Source organism: Ambystoma mexicanum, chromosome 3q, assembly GCF_040938575.1.
Source record: "Ambystoma mexicanum isolate Mex_15411 chromosome 3q, UKY_AmexF1_1, whole genome shotgun sequence".
NCBI lineage: Eukaryota > Metazoa > Chordata > Amphibia > Caudata > Ambystomatidae > Ambystoma > Ambystoma mexicanum.
Window position 1 is genome coordinate 787,224,720 of NC_090926.1, and position 19,121 is coordinate 787,243,840.

At 46.7% G+C, this 19,121-nt stretch overlaps 1 protein-coding gene across 1 annotated transcript in view; it reads right to left on the reverse strand.

The window, feature by feature from the left end:
• The window catches only part of LOC138448017 (proton channel OTOP2-like), a 272,950-nt gene that overhangs the window by 79,215 nt on the left and 174,614 nt on the right, over positions 1-19,121 (reverse strand). The window contains exons 6-7 of the mRNA XM_069604549.1: positions 18,255-18,347; positions 4,944-5,785 (exon numbers count right to left, since the gene is read on the reverse strand). Coding sequence (XP_069460650.1) covers positions 4,944-5,785; positions 18,255-18,347 — 935 coding nt within the window. The remainder of the gene's footprint in view (positions 1-4,943; positions 5,786-18,254; positions 18,348-19,121) is intronic.

Below are 19,121 nucleotides of genomic sequence, written 5' to 3' on the forward strand. Positions count from 1 at the left end.
GATACAATTTCATTATAACTGAGTAATACGAATTCTAGATCGTATAAAGCAAAGACAAATTAATTAGAGAATAAAAATTATAGAATAAGCAATATGGTAGTTTAAAGCCAGTTATACATTTCTGTGTCACAATTTAGACCAGTAATACATGTGTCCATTCTACAAATCCATCTGCATTCCCTTTTTCTTAGTTGGTCTTCCTTATTTCCTCCTCTTGGTGAAAGGTTAACTTTCTCCAGACCAAAGATTTTTAGTTTAGAGATATCGAAGTCAGGATGATTCATGATAACATGAACTGAGATAGGGGATCTCAAATCTTTACTTCTGATGGCTCTTATATGTTCAAATATTCTTGTTTTCAATTTTCTGATAGTACTCCCAATGTATAACTTCTTGCAAATACATTCTATTCCATAAATGACAAAAGTTGAGTTGCAGTTTATCATTTGATTTATATGATTAGTTTCACCATTTGGTAATGTGATTTCTTTCATCCCTGGTTTTATGTACGGACATAGTTTACAATGACCACATTTGTAGGTGCCTTTGTTTTCCGTACAAAAGAAGGATTTTGTTTCATTGGGTAATGGACCCATAAAGCTTGGACTGATCTTATTTTTGATTGTTGGTGCTTTTCTAAAGCAAATGTTAGGGTGGTCATCCAGATGTTTTTGTAGACTAAAGTCTGTCATAAGGATGTTCCAATGCTTTCTGAGTATCTTTTTGATCCGGTAAGATTTTGTGCTGAAATGAACTACTTTATACTGGTGTGCAGCTTCATTTGGAATATGAATGTTCTCTTTTTTTGAAATCCTAAAAGGAAAATAAAAATTATTAGTGTGAAAAAACACTAATAAAATTTACAAGACTGTTAAAAAGACTCGCCTTTATATATTCATTCAAAGGGGTTAGCGCATTTGAGTTCATCTTCCCAAAATTTCTTTTTTTCCATTCTATTTACTGCCGGAATTTGCTCTGCTCTTGTAATGTTAGGATGACATGGATAAAGTGCATAGGGTGCATACATGTACTCACTGTGCGTGGCTGCAAAGGCCTAAAGTACAGTAGGGACAATATTTCTAGTCATGGTTATAGGATTTAACATTTTGATTGCTTTGTTAATTATTTTTTTCTTAAATTGTTTTTTATAAGCTGAACCAAGTGGTTGCGAGTGCTCTCTCCCCTACTATGTTGAGTTGTTTTACTATCAGAAGTGCATGTATTTGTGTGATTTTAGATGTATATCCACAATGTATAGATTGTTTATAATGAGCTTGTCATTAGCTATATATTCTATCCCAATCATGTAAATATATGTATTTTAGAGCTTGATGGTTGATGACATGTGTTTTATATGCTGCTGGTGGTTGTACACTAAAAAAAGGTTATCTGATGATGCTGATGTCTAGCATGGAGATCTTGGCGCGGTGAGGGTGGCGAGAGACAGCTGATAGTTGTTTTATATTCCCAAGACTTTTTTCTAGGACTGTGGTTGGAAACAAACAATACTTTCTGTATTTTGATAAAAATAAGTCAATCCGAACCTTTACTTTTTCGGGACAATTGTAAGACAGTATTATCTTTCTAGGGGTGAGGCAAAAAGAGAATTGTGATTCTTGTATCAACTAGTGTATCAACTAGTGTTAACATTGGGTATGTTTTATGTTTTGTTGCAATGTAGTGAAGTTTGCGCGGTTTGTTGTGCTGTAGGTTTGTGGTTGTGTTTGGTTTGGAGTCTGAGAGGTGTATGCAGAGGGGGAAATTGTTAGTGGATTGGTTAGTTGGTATTTCTGTCTCGAGGTGAGGCAGTGGGTTTGTGGAATCTCCCAAATGGGGTGTGGGAGCATTTATGCGCCTCTGTCCTGATCTGGGCTTGTCCGGTACTCACAGTCCCTTTCACATCTGGCCTTCACTTCCATCTACTTCTTTCATAACCTTATCTGCCTTCCTTTTCCACTCATACGGCAGCGTACCTGCAAAAACATCAGTATTGTCTCTTGTAAACTATTTGCTGAAGTCATGCCACCACCTTCTACACCACTGAGGAGGGTCTAGGGCAGCCCAGCAACCAGGCTAGAACGTTAGAACTGCAATCCTCCTGGAGGAGGAAAATGGGGGATGTGTCAGAGTGCCCCTCGCCCATGGATTCATGCCCTTTCCTAAACATTAATATGTCAAACACAGAGGAGAATGACGGGGGGATAGCTCAGGGGCAACAAGCTCACCGCAGGTTCTATCCCCTGCTCCGCCCTTAGAAACCTCTGGGTATTAATAGCGTTATAAATAACCAATCATATCATGTCTTTGCTAGCAGGACACTGTATCAGTGACAACATAATGGATATCATCTTAGGCTAGCCCTGGATAGGAGTGGCTCTCCATCACTGCAGCCAATGCACAGACTCCTTACAGAGGAATAAACCAAAGAGCCAATGAGTATTTTGCAAGCAAACTAGTCCAGAAGACAGGTCCTACATAAATCAGAGCCAGAGCAGCAATGGGCAGTCGCAGGTGGGAGTGAGAAGGTTTGTATTGAGGTAGAACGCCAAACTAGAGAGGCAGGACGCAGAGGGCAAACCATGGAGGATGGACTGATGCAGAAGGGATAGCTTGCCAGAAAGATTGGGAAAGGTGCTAAATTCTAGGCAGAGCCAAAAGGGAGGAGCATTGACACCCCTGTGCAGCTGCGGCTGAACCACAGAGCAAGGCTCATTTTAGTTAAGTAAAAGGTTTATTGGTGTGGGCGTTACAGAGATGGCACGCCAGTATTCACCCTGGAACTATCAACTGCACAAACCTCCAGACCTTCTCCTCAGGAGATTTGCTTGTCAGATTGCTCTCATAATTCCAGGGTTCAAGTCCTAAAAAATAGTGGGGGGACTCACTAACATACCCATTGAATGTGACGTTCCCAGAAATAAGCATATCAAGGTGCCCTCTGAAAAAGTGGGGGGGGGAGTTCTGGAAAAAGTGGGGGACTACGTCCACCCACGTCTACCCTCGACTTGAACCCTCCATAATTCGATACCACGATTGTTCATTTAGGGAACACCAGATCATACAATGCCACAGTGACTACTGGAGTGACACCTTTGTAACGGTTATGTGTGATTTTACTACGGACATTACCGAGAGGTACATTTCATTGCAGCCCCCTTACCAAGTCCCCCATTTTTTTTAACCCTTATAACGCCACTCCAACCCCATCCCGCCCCATTTTAACACCTTTATCCCACTACCCTTCATATATTTATTTCATGTTTTCTGTGTTTTTCGGTATTATGGTCCACTCTGAAATGTACCACTCAGTAATGTTTTCGATATATTGACTGGGTACTATTTGTAACATCCACAGCCATAAACAGGTTTTCTTAACTAGGATTAGTGTACTCAGGTGGTTGTTGTATTACTCTAATTGTTGATTATATCTCACTTAATTTGATGGTATTCATGGATTTTTATGCCGTCCGTATTTCCTGTGCTGACATTTTTTTTTATAACTTTCTTCCTAGACCTTGGGTCCCCCCACTCCCCTCTCTATCCCCCGGTGTGAATGGCTCTATATCCCTTATGTAGAGGAGAGAGGGGAACCCCCCTCTCTAGCCCCCGGTGTGATTGGCTCTATATCCCTTATGTAGAGGAGAGAGGGGAAAGGCAAGACTCAGAGTAGGATGGGGTTTATGCCCATTAATCAGCTAAAGAAAGAGAAAGAGTGGGAGGTCCACGGGCATGGAAGAACCCTTCAGTAAGAGAGGGAAGGGCCTCCCTGAGCCGCATAGTAACTTGGGACGCTATATTGACCAATCAGGTAGCAATGTGCCATACACTATTCTTCTTCACCTAGGCACTATATCCCTGGCACTGTAAGCCAAGTAAAGGAGTGACGGGGGCATTACAACCGAGGCTGTAAACCAAGAAGCAACTGGGCACATCCCTGCGACTGTGTTACTCTTTAGAGCACCTTGGGGAGACCAGCTTATCATAACAGCCATCATCCTGACACGGTATGTTCTTTCCCATCATGACTCTGTTTATGTTACCAAAACCTGAGGGGGGTTTGCTGTTGCATTGTAGGTACACTCCTAGACCCCATTGTTGTTTATCCCTGCCTCCTCCTGTGTGTGAAAATAAAAGTGGCTAAATAAAGTGTTCAGGTCACGTGGTGCTTATCTAGCTATCACTCCAGTCAGCCTCATTCACAGCTTGGCAGATGCGTGGAATGAGTGCTGAAAAGGGATTTCCGTGTTTTGTCAGTGCATCCGCCAATTTCCCAGGGTGCATATAATCTGCATGGATTGTACCCACAGCACTGCAGCGCTGGGGGAACACAAGATGTGGATCTGCATCCTGCAAATACCTGGCAAATACTATGCATGGCATCACTAGACAGCTGCAGATTGTCCAGGCATCATTTCCTACGCCCTCTTCACCTACTAACCCAACCCGCCACCTTTTGCTTACAGATCCGCCTGAGCGCCTGGAGACCAACTCCGTTGGTCACGGTGCGCTATACAAATACCTTTAACATTAACATCTTGTGCGCACCCTAGAGCTTGGCAAAACAGCTCAATGTTCCTTTCCTGCAGCCATCTTGGTCCTCCCTTATGGTCGTTTCTGTGGGTTGGGATGCAGGGATGCACTAATGATGCCAGCAGCAACCGCAGCAGTGGATAACCCAGGCGTGTGGGAGGGGGAATATGCAGTGACTCTCGGGAATGAGCCCTTGGCAGGGCTCCTTGTTGCGATTACATCATATTTAGGCAGAATACCTAATCCGCATAGGCAGGGAGCAGACTCAGAGGAGAGTAACTCAGGAATACCGCAACCCTGGGATGTGGGTGTGGCTTGACTGCCCTCATTTCGGAGGAGGCCTTCACTCTTGTGCTGGATTTATTTCACGCGTATCAACAATTCAGTGACCTATTAGGTACCTGCATACTTACCAGAATGTTTCCCAGCAACAAGAACACGTAAATTTCTCTCAGCAGCCTTCTCCTCCTCCGATGGGTCGAGAGAGACGATGAAAGTGTGGCTTGTATGGATGAACATCTCTGCCCAGGCGGCACACTCAGCGATGCAGTCCTGATGTTTGGGGCATCCTCAGGGGTGCAGCCCGTTTTGAGGGATTGTTTTCCGGCAGCCTTAGGGGCAGCCCGGTGCTTGTCCTTACTTGCCTCGAGGTGCTGCCTGTGGAGGCCTTCAATGATGAAGATGTTCTGCATGGAATGCTGCACGACCAGGAGCAAAGAGTAGGTGAGGGTGAGGGCCCTCAGGAGATCTGTTGGGTGGCTGACCACCATGGCCACAATAGAAAAGTAGGAAATGCAGTACTGCCCTATGGTGGCCGCCAACAGCAAGACCACATCCAGTGCACGGCTTGGGTTCTTACAATTATCCATTTGCCTCCTGTCAAACTTATAGACGATGCACCCTCCAAGGGCCCCGAGCGACATCAGGCTGAGGCAGAGCACGTGAAACATATAAAATATGGTGAGCACATAACCGTGCAGATACTCATCCTTTATGTGCATCTCATAAATCACAAAGAGTGCCAGACCTACTGTGATCATGGCAACACCACAACATAAGCCCACAAAGGGGATTTGCCGCAAGGACTGCAGCTTCGGGTGGTGTGGCCGCTGGATGTGGTCATCCATCAGACGTCCAACATTCTTCCACATCACATAGGTCATGGCGCAGGCGAAGAGGCTAAACTCCAGGTTGAAAGGGTACATATAGTAGTATGCTCTCTTCAAGAGTTGGCACACGTTGTTGCACTGGCAATCTTTCACCGGGTCAATGTCATCTGAAATGGAATAAAAAAGCATGTCATTAAAGAAAAAGGCTAGTACCACAAGTCATTGATGTATTGGGCATGTGCGGAACAGTTGCCAAAATGAACAATTTTGTTTCATCAGGTAGTCAAGGATGATATGGAGTAAGAAAGATGCAATAAGTAAGCATTGGGTTCCTTTTGGAGAGCCCATTACAATATGCATGGGCTTGTTCCTCACATGGTGATAAAAGCATGGGGCATCTAGATGTTTTCTTACTCTCCTTCCCCCAGAAGCTCATGGTATCCCAAGCTCTGGTTCTCTCTAGCTTGAACTATTGTAACAGCCTCTTTCTAAATCTACCTGCCTCTACTCTCCTCCCTCTGCAACTAATCCAGAACAGGACTGCGAGACTTGTCCTTGGCCTCAAACCCTGGGATCGTATCTCTCCAGCTCTGAAATCTCTCCATTGGCTCCCAGTGGATGCAAGGATTAAATTAAAAACCCTCTGCATTGTCCACAAGGCTTTCTGGGGCCTTGGTCCAAAATACCTTCAGCTATCCCACCGCAAATACCTCCCTTCTCGAGCTCTTCGCTCCTCTACTACCAACTCCCTCAGGTTTAGTCGTTTTTCAAAGAAATTAGCTGGGCGTAGATCTCTGTCTTCGGCTGGGTCCTCCCTCTGGAACAGCCTCCCTGCCACTCTAAAACTTGAGGAGAACCATCTCCGGTTCCGGAAGCACCTCAAGACCTTCTTCTTTTCTTTTGCCTTCGCTCCCCCTCTCCCCTGCTGATCTGTTCTCTCTTGGCACCGTGCACCTGGCCATCCTCTGTCCTCCGGGCCTAGGTACCTGCTCACCCTGCCACCCTTCCGCACTGCCTCCGGGCTACCCCTTGCACTGGGGTCTGTATCTGTACCCATACAACCCCCCCTTTTCGTCCTGCACTTATCAGACCTACCCTTTCTGCTGCCTTAAACCTAGCACTTGCAAATTGATGGCTGCACTACCACTGTTTGTTGCCTTCATTATTTATTTATTGTTATTTATCTGTTTCTCCTCTGCTTCGCACTTTCCACTTCTCCCTCCTTCCATGCACTTTTCCCCTCCCCCTCTCCCATGCACTTGCGCGTTCTCAATGTCACCGGGCCTAGTAAGATCGCTGTTTTTTTCTCCCCTGTTCCCCTCCCTTGCCTTGTCGCGCTCTGAAACACTTGTGTACGAGCGCGATAGAAATAGAATATCAATATCAATATCAATACATACCTAAGTTCTCTGGCATCCAACCAAGCAAAGTGCAATCTGAACCTTTGGCACATGTACAGGGAAATGGTGTGTATGGTTTAGAGGGGAGGACAATGATGGACATTTCAGTTCCTGGGGGCAGTAACAGGGGCATATGCTCACATGCTCAGAGGTAAAGAAAAGCAAAGGTTCCAAAGTTAGTTCTACGCAGGGCCATCCTGGACTGCAAGTGCAGTGAACACTGCGCCTGAACTGAGTGTAGGTGTGTGCTCCACAGAGCAGACAAGTGATCCTACGGGTATGGTGGATTCACCAGGTCATAGTGAGGTCTTTGTACCAGGGCTCTAGTCGCATCAGGTGCAGCACAGAGCCCAGTCCCCACTCTCAATAACAAATGGTGAAGTCTTACAGAAGAGTCCTCGCTAGTGGGCGCAGTCCTTGAAGGGACAAGCTCACAGATAAGCACTATGCTACAAGCACAAGTTAGTACAGCCTTGTCATCTGCTGCAAAGGGAATGTGCCACCAGTTGCAAACTTCCCCTGATAGGAGAACCTCTTGGAGAAAAGTTAAAACGCAGGGTCTGGCATCGCTGAAGGGCATGGGATCACCTGCACATGACACTCAAGAGTCTACAGGTTTGCGGAGGAACGTTCTACTCATGCATGGGTTGGTAAGTGTGAAGTTAATAACTGCCAATGAAGTTAAAAAAGCTTACACAGGAACTTTCTAAGACAACATTAGCCCTGGTTTATCTCATGCCCTAGCAATGCCAAAATAAGCATACTATACAAAAAGACTAACTTGACTGACCTATTGACAGTGTATGCACTGTGACAGTTAAAGTGCCATTTTCCTGAGGACAGTGTCACGTTGATTATCAGCATCATTATGTTAGAGGCGGGAGTTTGGGGTGGGTGGCTAAGAAGGGTTGTGACGTCAGAGGACGGGAAGTCCTCAGTGTGATGAATAAAGGAGTAGTAACAAGTCACACTTGTGCGGCCTCCTCTTATTCAGGCTCCGGGCCTGAGTGGTGGTGTTGGCTAGTGAACCTGATGTTCAGAAAACATCACAATGACGACCCTATAGGAGCTGACTCCCTGTGTGATACGCAAGTCGCAGGCCCTTGCCTGGGGGGCTAATACCCAGGCAGCAGTGGTGAGTCACAGCAGGAGGATCCCGACCCTGCCACCGAGGGTGTGCGCACCGATGGGGCACAGAGAAGTGGCTCGCAACCCTGAGATAAAGGGCGTGCGTGCTATTATAGTCCTCTGGCACAATGCGAGGCAGGGATCGCACACACAGATAAGCCGGAGGAGGTGTGGCCCTGCTCACATTCCCACAACGCAACATGGCAGAGCAGCACGTGAGCCACCCAACAGGAGAGTAATCTGAGTGTGAATAGGCCTAGAAGCTAGAATGACTGATATAAGGGGACATTAGAATGTCAGAAGAAGATGGGCCAGCGACGCAGTCAGCACAATCATCTGGGATGTTTCAAATGGCAGGGGGGGGGGGGCAACTGTCTATGGCGTTTCACCTCACAGACACCAGTAACCTGGGTCCACAATGGGTGGGTTGGCCCAAGGACTTTAAGGTGTATTCGTGTTAACACTGGTTGTAGGAGCAACCGTGCAAGATATTTTACACAAGCTGGTAGATGACGAAAAGGCAACATTTCGGGAGATACAAGAAGCAATGTCAACATATTTTGCCAAACAAAGGGGGTTCTGGGAGTCTCTCTACCAGCACGAACAGAGGAGAGTTGCCTAGCATTTCGTTGCTGGACTGCCCCTGGGCAGGACAAAGACTGATATGTGGGGACATTCCTTCTCTGTGAAAGGGACAGTGAGCTAAAGGTTTGGTAGAGTCTCTCCTAGGGGCCATCCACCCAAGAACAGGTCAATGGGCTGTGTTTGTGCTGGTAGAGGGATTCCCAGAACCCCCCTTGTTTTGCATATTAAGTAACTTTGGGTCTCACCCTAAGTTACATGGGGAATCCAGACGTGGACCCCTTGCTCACTGATGATGCCCACAAGGCTGAAAGACATGTATGGGGTTGCTGTTGGTACTCTTGTTCAGAAGAGAATTGCCTAGCATTTTGGTGCTGGACTGCCCCTGGGCAGGAAAAAGACTGATATGCAGGGACATTTCTTCTCTGTGAAAAGGGACAGTGAGCTTAAGACTTGGTAGAGTCTCTCCCAGGGGCCTTCCACCCAAGAACAGGTCAATGGGCTGTGTTCATGCTGGTAGAGGGATTCCCAGAACCCCCCCTTTTTCAACATATGTTGCACCACACACCAACATGGACTATAAGCGAAATGTGTTTCATACGACAACACAAGAAAAAGGTAAGACAATGGACAATTTTGTCATGCAACTCCGAATACGCATAAAACATTGCACTTTTCATCATTGCACTATGCTCCCAAGTTATAGCGAGTCTACTGACTTTAGGAAAAAGCTTCTGCAGAACCAAAAATAGATAGATGAGATCCTGGCAATGGCGAGAATGGAGTCAGCCATTACACAACAAGTACTCAACATGAGCAAAGTAAAGCTATCCCCAATGACAAAGGAACAGGAGTCCATTAAATAACTGATGATAGCTCTCAGAGAGGGTGCCAAGAGAACCGACAAAACATTCTTCAGGTGTGGGTAGGAATTCCTTCATGAAGGCATATGCCCGGCACCAGGACAAATATGCGCAGCATGCGTAGGGGGTGATCATTTTAGGGCGGTCTATTGGAACATTACCAGGTGAATCACTAAGAAGTAGAAGACACCCGAAATATCGGCCAGATGACTGAAAACCAAACCATGAATACAGAAAATACCAACAGCCAGAGGGAGAAAGTGACCAGTACCAGTCAAGGAAACCATATAGGTCCCCAGAAAGAAGGGTTTTACACCGGAAAAATGTAAGATACATAGAAGTTCTGTTTCAGTCAGGGAGTGATTCATCCACCTCCCCGGTCGACCAGCAGAAAAGAGTCTACCTATGGGCATTTGGCATAGAAGTTGACAAGGAATACAGTCTCACAATCATACTACAGGTCAATAACACACAGGTGGAATTCCAGATTGACACCAGTGCAACTGTGAATGTAATGAGTGAAGAAGCCTACCGAAGTCTTCCCGATACACAAAAACTATAGCCATCGTCTGTGGACTTTTATCCGTATGGATCAAACATCCCATTACCTAATAAGGGCATGTTCACAACATTATGCTCACATAAGACACACTCAGCACGCATACAATAGCACATGCTCACCACCGAAACAAACAGTGTGGGTGCATACTAAGCTTAAAGACTGTCAGACAGTGGGGCTGTGTGCCATTTTGACACAATATGACAGGAAGAAACCTCACATCAAGTTGATTGTGTCATATGCAAGTCGCAGGTTATCGTCCACCAAACATAAATACTAGCAGACAGAGAAAAAGAGCGTGAGTATTTTCACCTTTTTCTCTACAGGAAAGCGTTCACAATCATCACCATCTATGGCAACCCAAAGGTCAGGATGCCACCGAGAATAGCGAGATGGGTGCTCCGACTTCAGGACTATAAATCCACTATTTGCCATAGACCAGGAAAATATAAGAATCCTGTGGATTACCATTCTCGCCACCCTACAGGAAGTGCACGATCAGAACACTCAATTGCACCTAAATTACGTTATCCATCAGATGACGCATTTCCCCATTCCATGGAACACAACAAAGGTAGGGCAAAACACCTCCATCAAGTCTCCCAGGACGCCATCAGGAGTATAACCCTAGTGCAGGAGGAACTCACGGTCTTGGAGGACCATATCATTATGAAAGGGTGCAAGATTGTATTACCCATGTCGTTGCACCAGCAAGTCATCGACTTAGCACATGAAGGCCATCAAGGTGTTGTGTTCACCAAGAAACTGCTCAGACCGAAACTATGGTTCCCGGAGTTGGACAGCCGAGTAGAAGAGACACTGAAGAACTGCACTACATGTTATTTAGTAACTCCTGCCCCCCGGCCCAACCCGTGCAAGAGCCACTGCTACCTAATGGCATTAGGGAAGATCTGGCCATTGCTTATTTTGGCCCAATCACAGAGGCTTCTATGTCCTAGTGGTAGTGGGTGAATATTCAAGGCTCCCAGAAGTGCAACATATATCCTCTACAGCAGCTACTTTGGTCATACTGGCTCTGTACTGCGTTCTCACTGCTTATGGCATCCTAAAGATCATCAAATCTGACAATGGCCCACCTTTCACGAGACAAGACTTTGCCAATTTTGCCCAGTACATGGGGTTCAAACACCAGAAGATAACACCTCTCTGACCCAGGTCAAAAACATGGTTGACATTTTCATGGGAAACATCAAAAGGGCACTGCAAGTGGCCCAGGTTGCAGGCAAACCGTTAGAGCAGGTGCTATACCAGCTCCTGTGGGACTACCGCCACACACACCACAGCACCACTGGTATGTGTCCGGAAGACCTCATGTTTGGCAGGAGGATCAGGTGGACTGTGGCAAACAGATTTGAGAGAAGGACATGGTGGAAAAGGAGAAGATGAAAGTGAGGGCCGACTCCAGAAGAGGAGCCCGTAAAGAGTACTTTGCCATCAGGAAAATGGTGGTGGTGAAACAATTAAAACACCAGAACAGAAGGAAGATTCCAAGGTTGCACTGGACATTATGACAATCACTCAGAATAAAGGTACCATGATCACCACAGGTGACAAGGAAGGGAGGGCAATAACGAGAAACTTAACTCAATTTAAAGAGTGCCGGGTGGGAAACTACTCATGGAGTATGACTGAAAGAGACAAGAGTGTGTGGGACTCTGCTTCATATCAAGGAGACAGTGAGGCATCAGATGAAGAGTGGGAGGTGCTAGAACACAACACACCTCGAAGAAAGGGCAGCCTGTCAAGGCAAAAATAAAACCTGTAAGACTAATTGAAGAGATGGGTTGATGATAATTCAATGTTTAAGAAAAGGGGAGATGTCCCGTTGACAATCAACCGCATTATGTTAGATGTCGGGGGTTTGGGGTGGGTGGATATGAAGGGAAGTGACAGCGGAGAACGAGAAGTCCTGAGTGTGATGAATAAAGGAGTTGTAACAAGTCGCACTTTTGTGGCCTCCTCTTATTCAGGCCCCGGTCTCCCTACTCCTCTGCAGTTTGTGTACATAGGGACAGAAATTACTAAAGCATTTAAGGGATGATAAGGAAGACCCTGACATGTGTGGACTAAATGTCTGTAAAAAGTAACCTAGATAGCTAGAAAATCAATGAAATCCTAATATTAGGGGGTGATTGAAATATACTGCATTGGTATTGGAGAAGAAACGTTAGGTAAATCCATCTAGCAGTTCATCCCAGCTCTGCATGGACTTGTCATTCACTGTGATTTAAAAAAAAAAGGCCATAATGACACAGAGGGCACGCTTTCAAATAAAAAGCTATCCACATATGAAAGTCACTCTCCATTTTTTGTGAACACGCACCAAACTTTGGCACAGGTGTACCTCAGCTAGCACAGACAATTAGATGGATGCTCATGCTTTCCTTAGGTTAAACCAAGGTAAAAGTAGTGACAATCCTTGTAACTAATGCACAACAAGTAATGTAATGTAAATGGTTTGGCAAAGCACCCTTCTTTCACTATTGGCGGCCTCGCTGCACATAGCTCTGTATGAAAAACAGGAGGCGGGCGGCATTAGTGGTACATTGGCAGAGGAAGATGCAAAACCTGTGGTGTTGATGGGTGCATGCCAGAAGTACCTGGTTCCTGCATGCTAGTGTGCGTTCTCTCGATTTGGCAGAGAACATGGGAGTATGTAATCCATAGAGAAGAGCCCAAGATACGATAGACGGCAATGCTTTGGGTCTGGTTAGCCCCTGACATGGGAGAGTGTGATGGGGCTAAAGAGGCAAGCATTGTTGTGTTTAGGTTGGTGTTGATATGCTAATGGCTATGCCTGTGAAGGCCATCTGTGGGGATTTTGTGTGTCTGTAATCTAAGGTGGTAGGAGATCTTAGAGGGTAGTCAGAGGAAGGGGGAGAAGGACTTGCAAGGCAAAACAAGTTGCAAGCCTGCACTCCCATCACTGCACTCTTGCAGGCAGGTCCCATTTCAGTAGCTCACATTGCTATAGTCAGTCCCTCTCACACTCACACTCTCTGCCTTGATGTAAAATAGATACATTGTATAACATTTACAACAAAATAAGCATATGTGTAATGTCAGATGAGGGAAAAGGGCAGTCTGCAAACTCCACTCTTTTCCATAAATTATACGCTAGGGATTATGGGAGGCAAGAATATCTGGTTCGGAGATAGGACTGCTTGAAATTTGAGGACCACAGTCACCCATTTCACCTTCCTTAGTATGTTGGTTGGCAGGTTGAATGATGCCTAAATCCTCAAACATGTTCAGCTCTTGCGCTCAAAGAACTTCTTGCCGTTTTGCCCATCCAGAGCAGGGTCCGTCTGGGGGAATGCATTTGTCAGGTGGTCAGGGCACCATCCAGAATATCTATTTGTTTCTCCCAGTGGTCTCGCTTGCTGTCTCCCACAATTCCCAAACTCTTTTCACAATTGTCTCCCAGAATACCCAAACTATTCTCATACAGTTCAAATTAAATTCCCTCCCATGAGGCCCACAACTCACTGGGTATAGAGGTGGCACCACAACTTCGATATCAGAGTGATTGTGCAACCCTACAGCGGGTTCTTCGTGATAAAATGAGGAGCAGACTGGATAGAAAGGTAAAGTGTTGATACCTGAAATGTTCAGCACCTAGGTCTAAAAGAGGGTGCAGCAGCTTCAGGAGGGTGAAGAGCAGTGTGATGGTTGTGACAGAAATGCTGTTAGGATGAACTTTCGACTAATATTGCAATTTCGAGTTTGCAGTCTCCCTGTCCCCTTGATAGTGTGACTGGGTCAGGGACTTGAACCTGTCGTAGGGCAAGAAGGACCCCTCCTGATCAGGGGAAGGTTGTATACCAGGCTGTATGCCAGAGCTAGTCCTAATCCAGAGGCGGTGTGTGGAAGTGTGCATTACATATGACCGCTGATAAAACCAGTCTTTTTTCTAGCCTGAATTCTCTTTTTTCGTTTTCAAAACTGCAACTCCCAGAATGCACCTATGCACAACCACGAAAACCCAGACTGGAACCACAGAACTAGAACTGAGACCAGACATGGAATGGACACCCAACACCAAGCCCACCAACCACACACAGCCCCAGTGGCATGGTGAGGCAACATAAAATTAACTTTGCGTTAGAAGGGCCTGCAGGGGAGAAGGAGAGCCACAGACATCCTCACCAAATCCAATTGGAAACAAAACTCACAAGCACATGGATAAAGCTACAAGGAAAACAAACAACCTCAGCACATGGGGGCCACCCTGCAAATGGAGGCTCTAAAGGGGCCGGGAGGCTAAAGTGCCTTCTTAAAGGCCTCCAGTAATACCTTAACGTGAGATTGGCCAAGAGGAGTGAGCATGTGACCAGTGAGTAGGGTGGCCACATTTACAAAATGGCTCTGCAGGACACTTGAGACAAGTAGCGTGTGAAATACATGTTATGGTAAAGGTATTTCTAAAATACGCTATCATCCTGGAGTATCCTGGCATTAAACGAGAAAGGACCTTCAAAAAACAGTGGAGCAGAGGAAATCAATTAGGAAATAAGAACGTTTTAAGCAGCTTCCGAAACCTGGAGAAAAACTCAGTCAATCGGAGGGCAAGAGGAAACGAGTTCCATAAGTGAGGGGCAGTCACAGAAAAAGCCCTGCCACCAAAGGTGTCCTTCCTAAATTTAGGAACCACCAGTAAGCCAAGTTTGGCAGAGTGGAGAGTCCTGGCAGGAATATAAAGGGAGATTTTCTCCTGGATGAAAACCCCAACCTGTTTGTGAAGCGCCCAGTGCATCAAGCAGAGAGCCCTACATTTGATTCTGCTTTCAAGAGGCAACCAGTGAAGTTGGGCCAAGATGGGAGATGAATGAGAACATTTTGGTAGATCCACAACAAGTCACGTAGCTGAGTTCTGCATAATCTGAAGCCTATGAATATTATATTTTGGCTGAGCAGGGAAAACAGCATTACAGTAGGCGAGGACTCCAGAAATTGCAGAGCAATTACAGGGTCCCCCAAGCACAGGCAGAAAAGGAAACTTTTTGGTGTATTTTCAGCTTTAAAAGGCCTGCTTTACAAATAGCACTGATCTGTAATTCAGGTGACAACGTAGAAGTGATTTTGACACTGAGATGTTTCACTGAGTCCACTGGAACATGTAGAGTCCCTAAACTAGGGGGCCAAAAATCCAAGGTCCACATCTGACTCATAGCCGGAGGGCCATTGATCAAAACTTCAGAATTTTCACAGATTAATTAAGCCACTTTACGTTCATCAAGCTACCTATTGCAAAAAGACAAGATATAAGACGCAGAGCAGAGTCCATTGGATTCTGGTCCACTCTCAGAATGAGCTGGGTGTCGTCATCGTGAGGAATAAAAGCGACACCCATGAGGGTGGATCAGTTTTGCTAGGGGCCTGACATACATTTTGAACAACAAGGGAGAAACTGTGGAGCCATCAGGGGCTCCACAGGTCACTGTGGAACAGTCCGACTTGAAAGGGGTTAGAAAGAGAGACTGTGGGCTATTATAGAGGCATGAAACAAACCATTGGGGAGCAGTTCCAGTAAGGCTAATATCCTTAAGGTGTTGATACAGATTAAGATCATCAATAGTGTCAAACACCACTGACAAGTCGAGCATAATCAGGAGAGCTATCCCACCCTGGTCTCTAATCATAGCAATATCATCAATAACTGAGACTAGTGCTAACTGAGTCCCCATCAGGGGGAGAAAACCTGACAGAAAGATATCAAGAATCGAGTTATCCTCCAGGAAGTCTCTCAGTTGTAGAGTAACAATAGCCTTGATAACCTTCATTAGGAACCTTAGAAAGGAAATAGGTCGGACATTAGCCGAGGTAGAGGTGTCCAGGGTGTGCTTTCTCAAGAGAGGAGAAACCAGAGCCTGCTTAAGGTCAGTAGGAAAAACTCTGCCATGGAGCGAACAATTAACTGCAGAGGTAATGATGGGGGCAAGTTCAGACTTTATCTCCTAAAGCACAATGAGAGAAATATGGTCAAAGGGGAGCATCATTTCAGGCCAGAAATACATTTAAAGACACAATCCTCTGAGACCTACGCAAAGGAAGAAAAAAGAACCAATTGAAGAAGAGGCTCAAGGGAGAAGCAGGGCTTTTTTACTTTGGAGATAGAAGTCGCGATATTTGCTCTAATAAGTGAGATTTTCTGAACAAAACAATCCGAGTGAGAATCACAAAGAGCTTGGGAAGCACGGACCTCAGGAGAAATAGTGTCAGGACAGGAAAGTTACTTAACCACAGAAAATAGTTATTTGGGTTTGTTTACTGCCATGGAAATGCGGTTAGTGTAGTAGGCAGTTTTGGCAGCATTAATAGCTCCATAATAAGTCAGACGAGATGCATTAAGCAAGACTCTGTCTGCAGGCAGATAGGCTCGGCGCCAAACGCTCTCCACCTGCTTGTATACAAGTTTAGACGCACGATGTTCCGAAGTGAACCCGGGCGTGGAGCATCTGGGAGGTTTGTCCTGTGTTTTTAGGTGTGCCACCTCACCAGCTTTCTTGCCAAAAGCAGCCTGAAGGGCTCTTGAAGGCTCGGAAAAGGAGTCAGTAGACAACAACTGAGTAGCACAGGCAAAGATCTATGAAGACAAACGTGTCAAGTCTACCTGTCTCCAGTTACGACGAGCCTGTGCTATACAGCAAGGCTCACTAAAAGGAGCAGGGCCAAATAAACAGGAGCAAAACGTGATCTCACCATGACAGGGGCAAAAATAAGGTTGAGGGTATGGCCCAGAGAGAATGTGGGGCAGTGGACATGCTGAATTAACAAAAGATCGTCCAAAAGCAAAGCAAGTTTGGTTGATAGGAGTCTGTAAGGACACCAGCCCAAGCAATAAAATCACCTAAGGTGCAAAGGGAATCGCATTTTAGCTGTAAATCAGCGACACGATTGGCAACTCCTACAGGAAAAGAAGCATCAAAGCCAGGGGGCTGATAAACAATCATGAGTTGAATCACTTACAGGGACTCCAGATAAAACACTGAGATCAAATGATGTGCCCAGGATCACACACTTTGTTAGGGGGTAAAAACAGGATGTGAGCAATTTAAGCAGTTGACCACATATCTTTCCACGTTTAGTTCATATATTTATTAAGGCTGTGTTTAAAGAAATGCCTTGAGGGGGCGTGGCTTGGAGTCGATGGCGGGCAGAGGCTGATCTGCCGAGCTCCGGCCGAGACGCCGTTTCCTGATCCTTTTTCTCCGGTACACGAGTAGCTGCAGCTAGCGGAAAAGCACGCGTCGATGGGAGAAGCGATCCTCGTCAAGAATCACCCGAGGGTTTGGATTTTTGGAACCCCTTGGGGGAAGAGGAGGCTCCGGAACGTACCCCTCCCCCGCCGCGCTTCGATCCAAGATAGCGCCCTGCGCAGCTTAACAGAACCCCTGAGCTGACGACCTCCACCAACGCGCTTTGGGACTTGGCACCGGGGGCGGGGTGAAGTGGCATCGCTCGCCAGAGCGGACCCCCGTCTGAATTGGATCGGACCCGACAGCGGGCCCCGGGCCCCCGACCTTCACCGTGTGTGGGCCGCCCATGCTGGCCCAACTAGCGCATCACGCACAACACACGGGAGATCCCACATCGCCGGTGTCCTACAACACTGCCGCACAACCCGAATCCCGCAGACGGTGCTGTACGAGGGGACACACGCAGCCACCTCCAGGAAGCAGAAGCAGAGATATCGGAGGTACCGCTGCCGTGGCACTCTGCCCCACAGGCCACGAGGACACGATTCCAGCCGAAGCAGACGGAGGTCCTGAAGTTTAAGGTGCGTGAGACCACACAATACCCCCGAGTGGGCCCCTAACCACCGCCGCATCCTGAGACCGCCTGCACTTGGCTCCCCAGGTGGTCTGCCTTGGGCACACAATTGGCCCCACGCATCGGGGGGTGTCAATTCCCCTCCCCCGGCCACGATTCACCGAGGGGCCCCAACTTGCATCCCAGCAACTTAGCCCCAGGACAACAGCAACTGTTATCCCAAGATGGCCACCAAGAACAAGGCCAGGGCTGTCACCATGGACTCCTTTGTCTCAGCCAAGGCAAAGACCTCCACCCAGGCCAGAACTAGCCTTTATGAAATTACTCGAACAAGCAAAGGGGAGGCCAATGATAATCACTCCCAGATATTGGACGCCATTGCCTCATTGAGAACCCATATAGACTCTAAAATCGACGAGTTCAAAATTGACATACAACTCATTCGATAGGATGCCCGCAACTTGGCGGAGAGGGTGACGATCATCGAGAATTCCACAGAGGAAACGTCCGGGGCCACCTCGGCCCTGCAGACCGAAGTCTCAGATCTAAAGAGGAAGGTAGCCTTCCTAGAAGAAAAGGCGGAGGAAGCCGAAGGCCGGGCCAGACGGGGGAACATCAGGATCCTGGGCATCCCGGAGGGGACCGAGGGCTCGAACACCACATCCTATGTTGAAACCCTCCTGTTACAAGAGATTGGGACCGGAAAGCTGACTCAAGGCTTCGCGGTTGAGAGGGCCCATAGATCCCTCCAGAAACGCCCTCCCCCCGGCTCGCATCCACGGCCCATAATAGCTAAGATACTGAACTTCCAAGATAGAGAAATCATCCTACGACACTCCAGGGAAAGAGGTCCTATCGAAAGGGGGGACGCTAAAATCACTATATACCCCGACTACACTCAGAAAGTACAGAGGGAGAGGAACTCATTCGTCCCGATCAAAGCGAGGCTTCGTCAACTGAACCTCAAATACAGGTTGCTTTACCCCTCGCGCCTAAGAGTCATTCATAATGGGCGAACAATATTTCTTGATAACCCGGAGGCGGCCAACATGTGGCTTGAAGACAATAACTTCGCTGACGGCAAGGATGCCCCTCGGAAAGTAGACTAAATCCCTGAGCACTTCGTCATCGCCTCCATGAGGTCACAAAGTGCAAA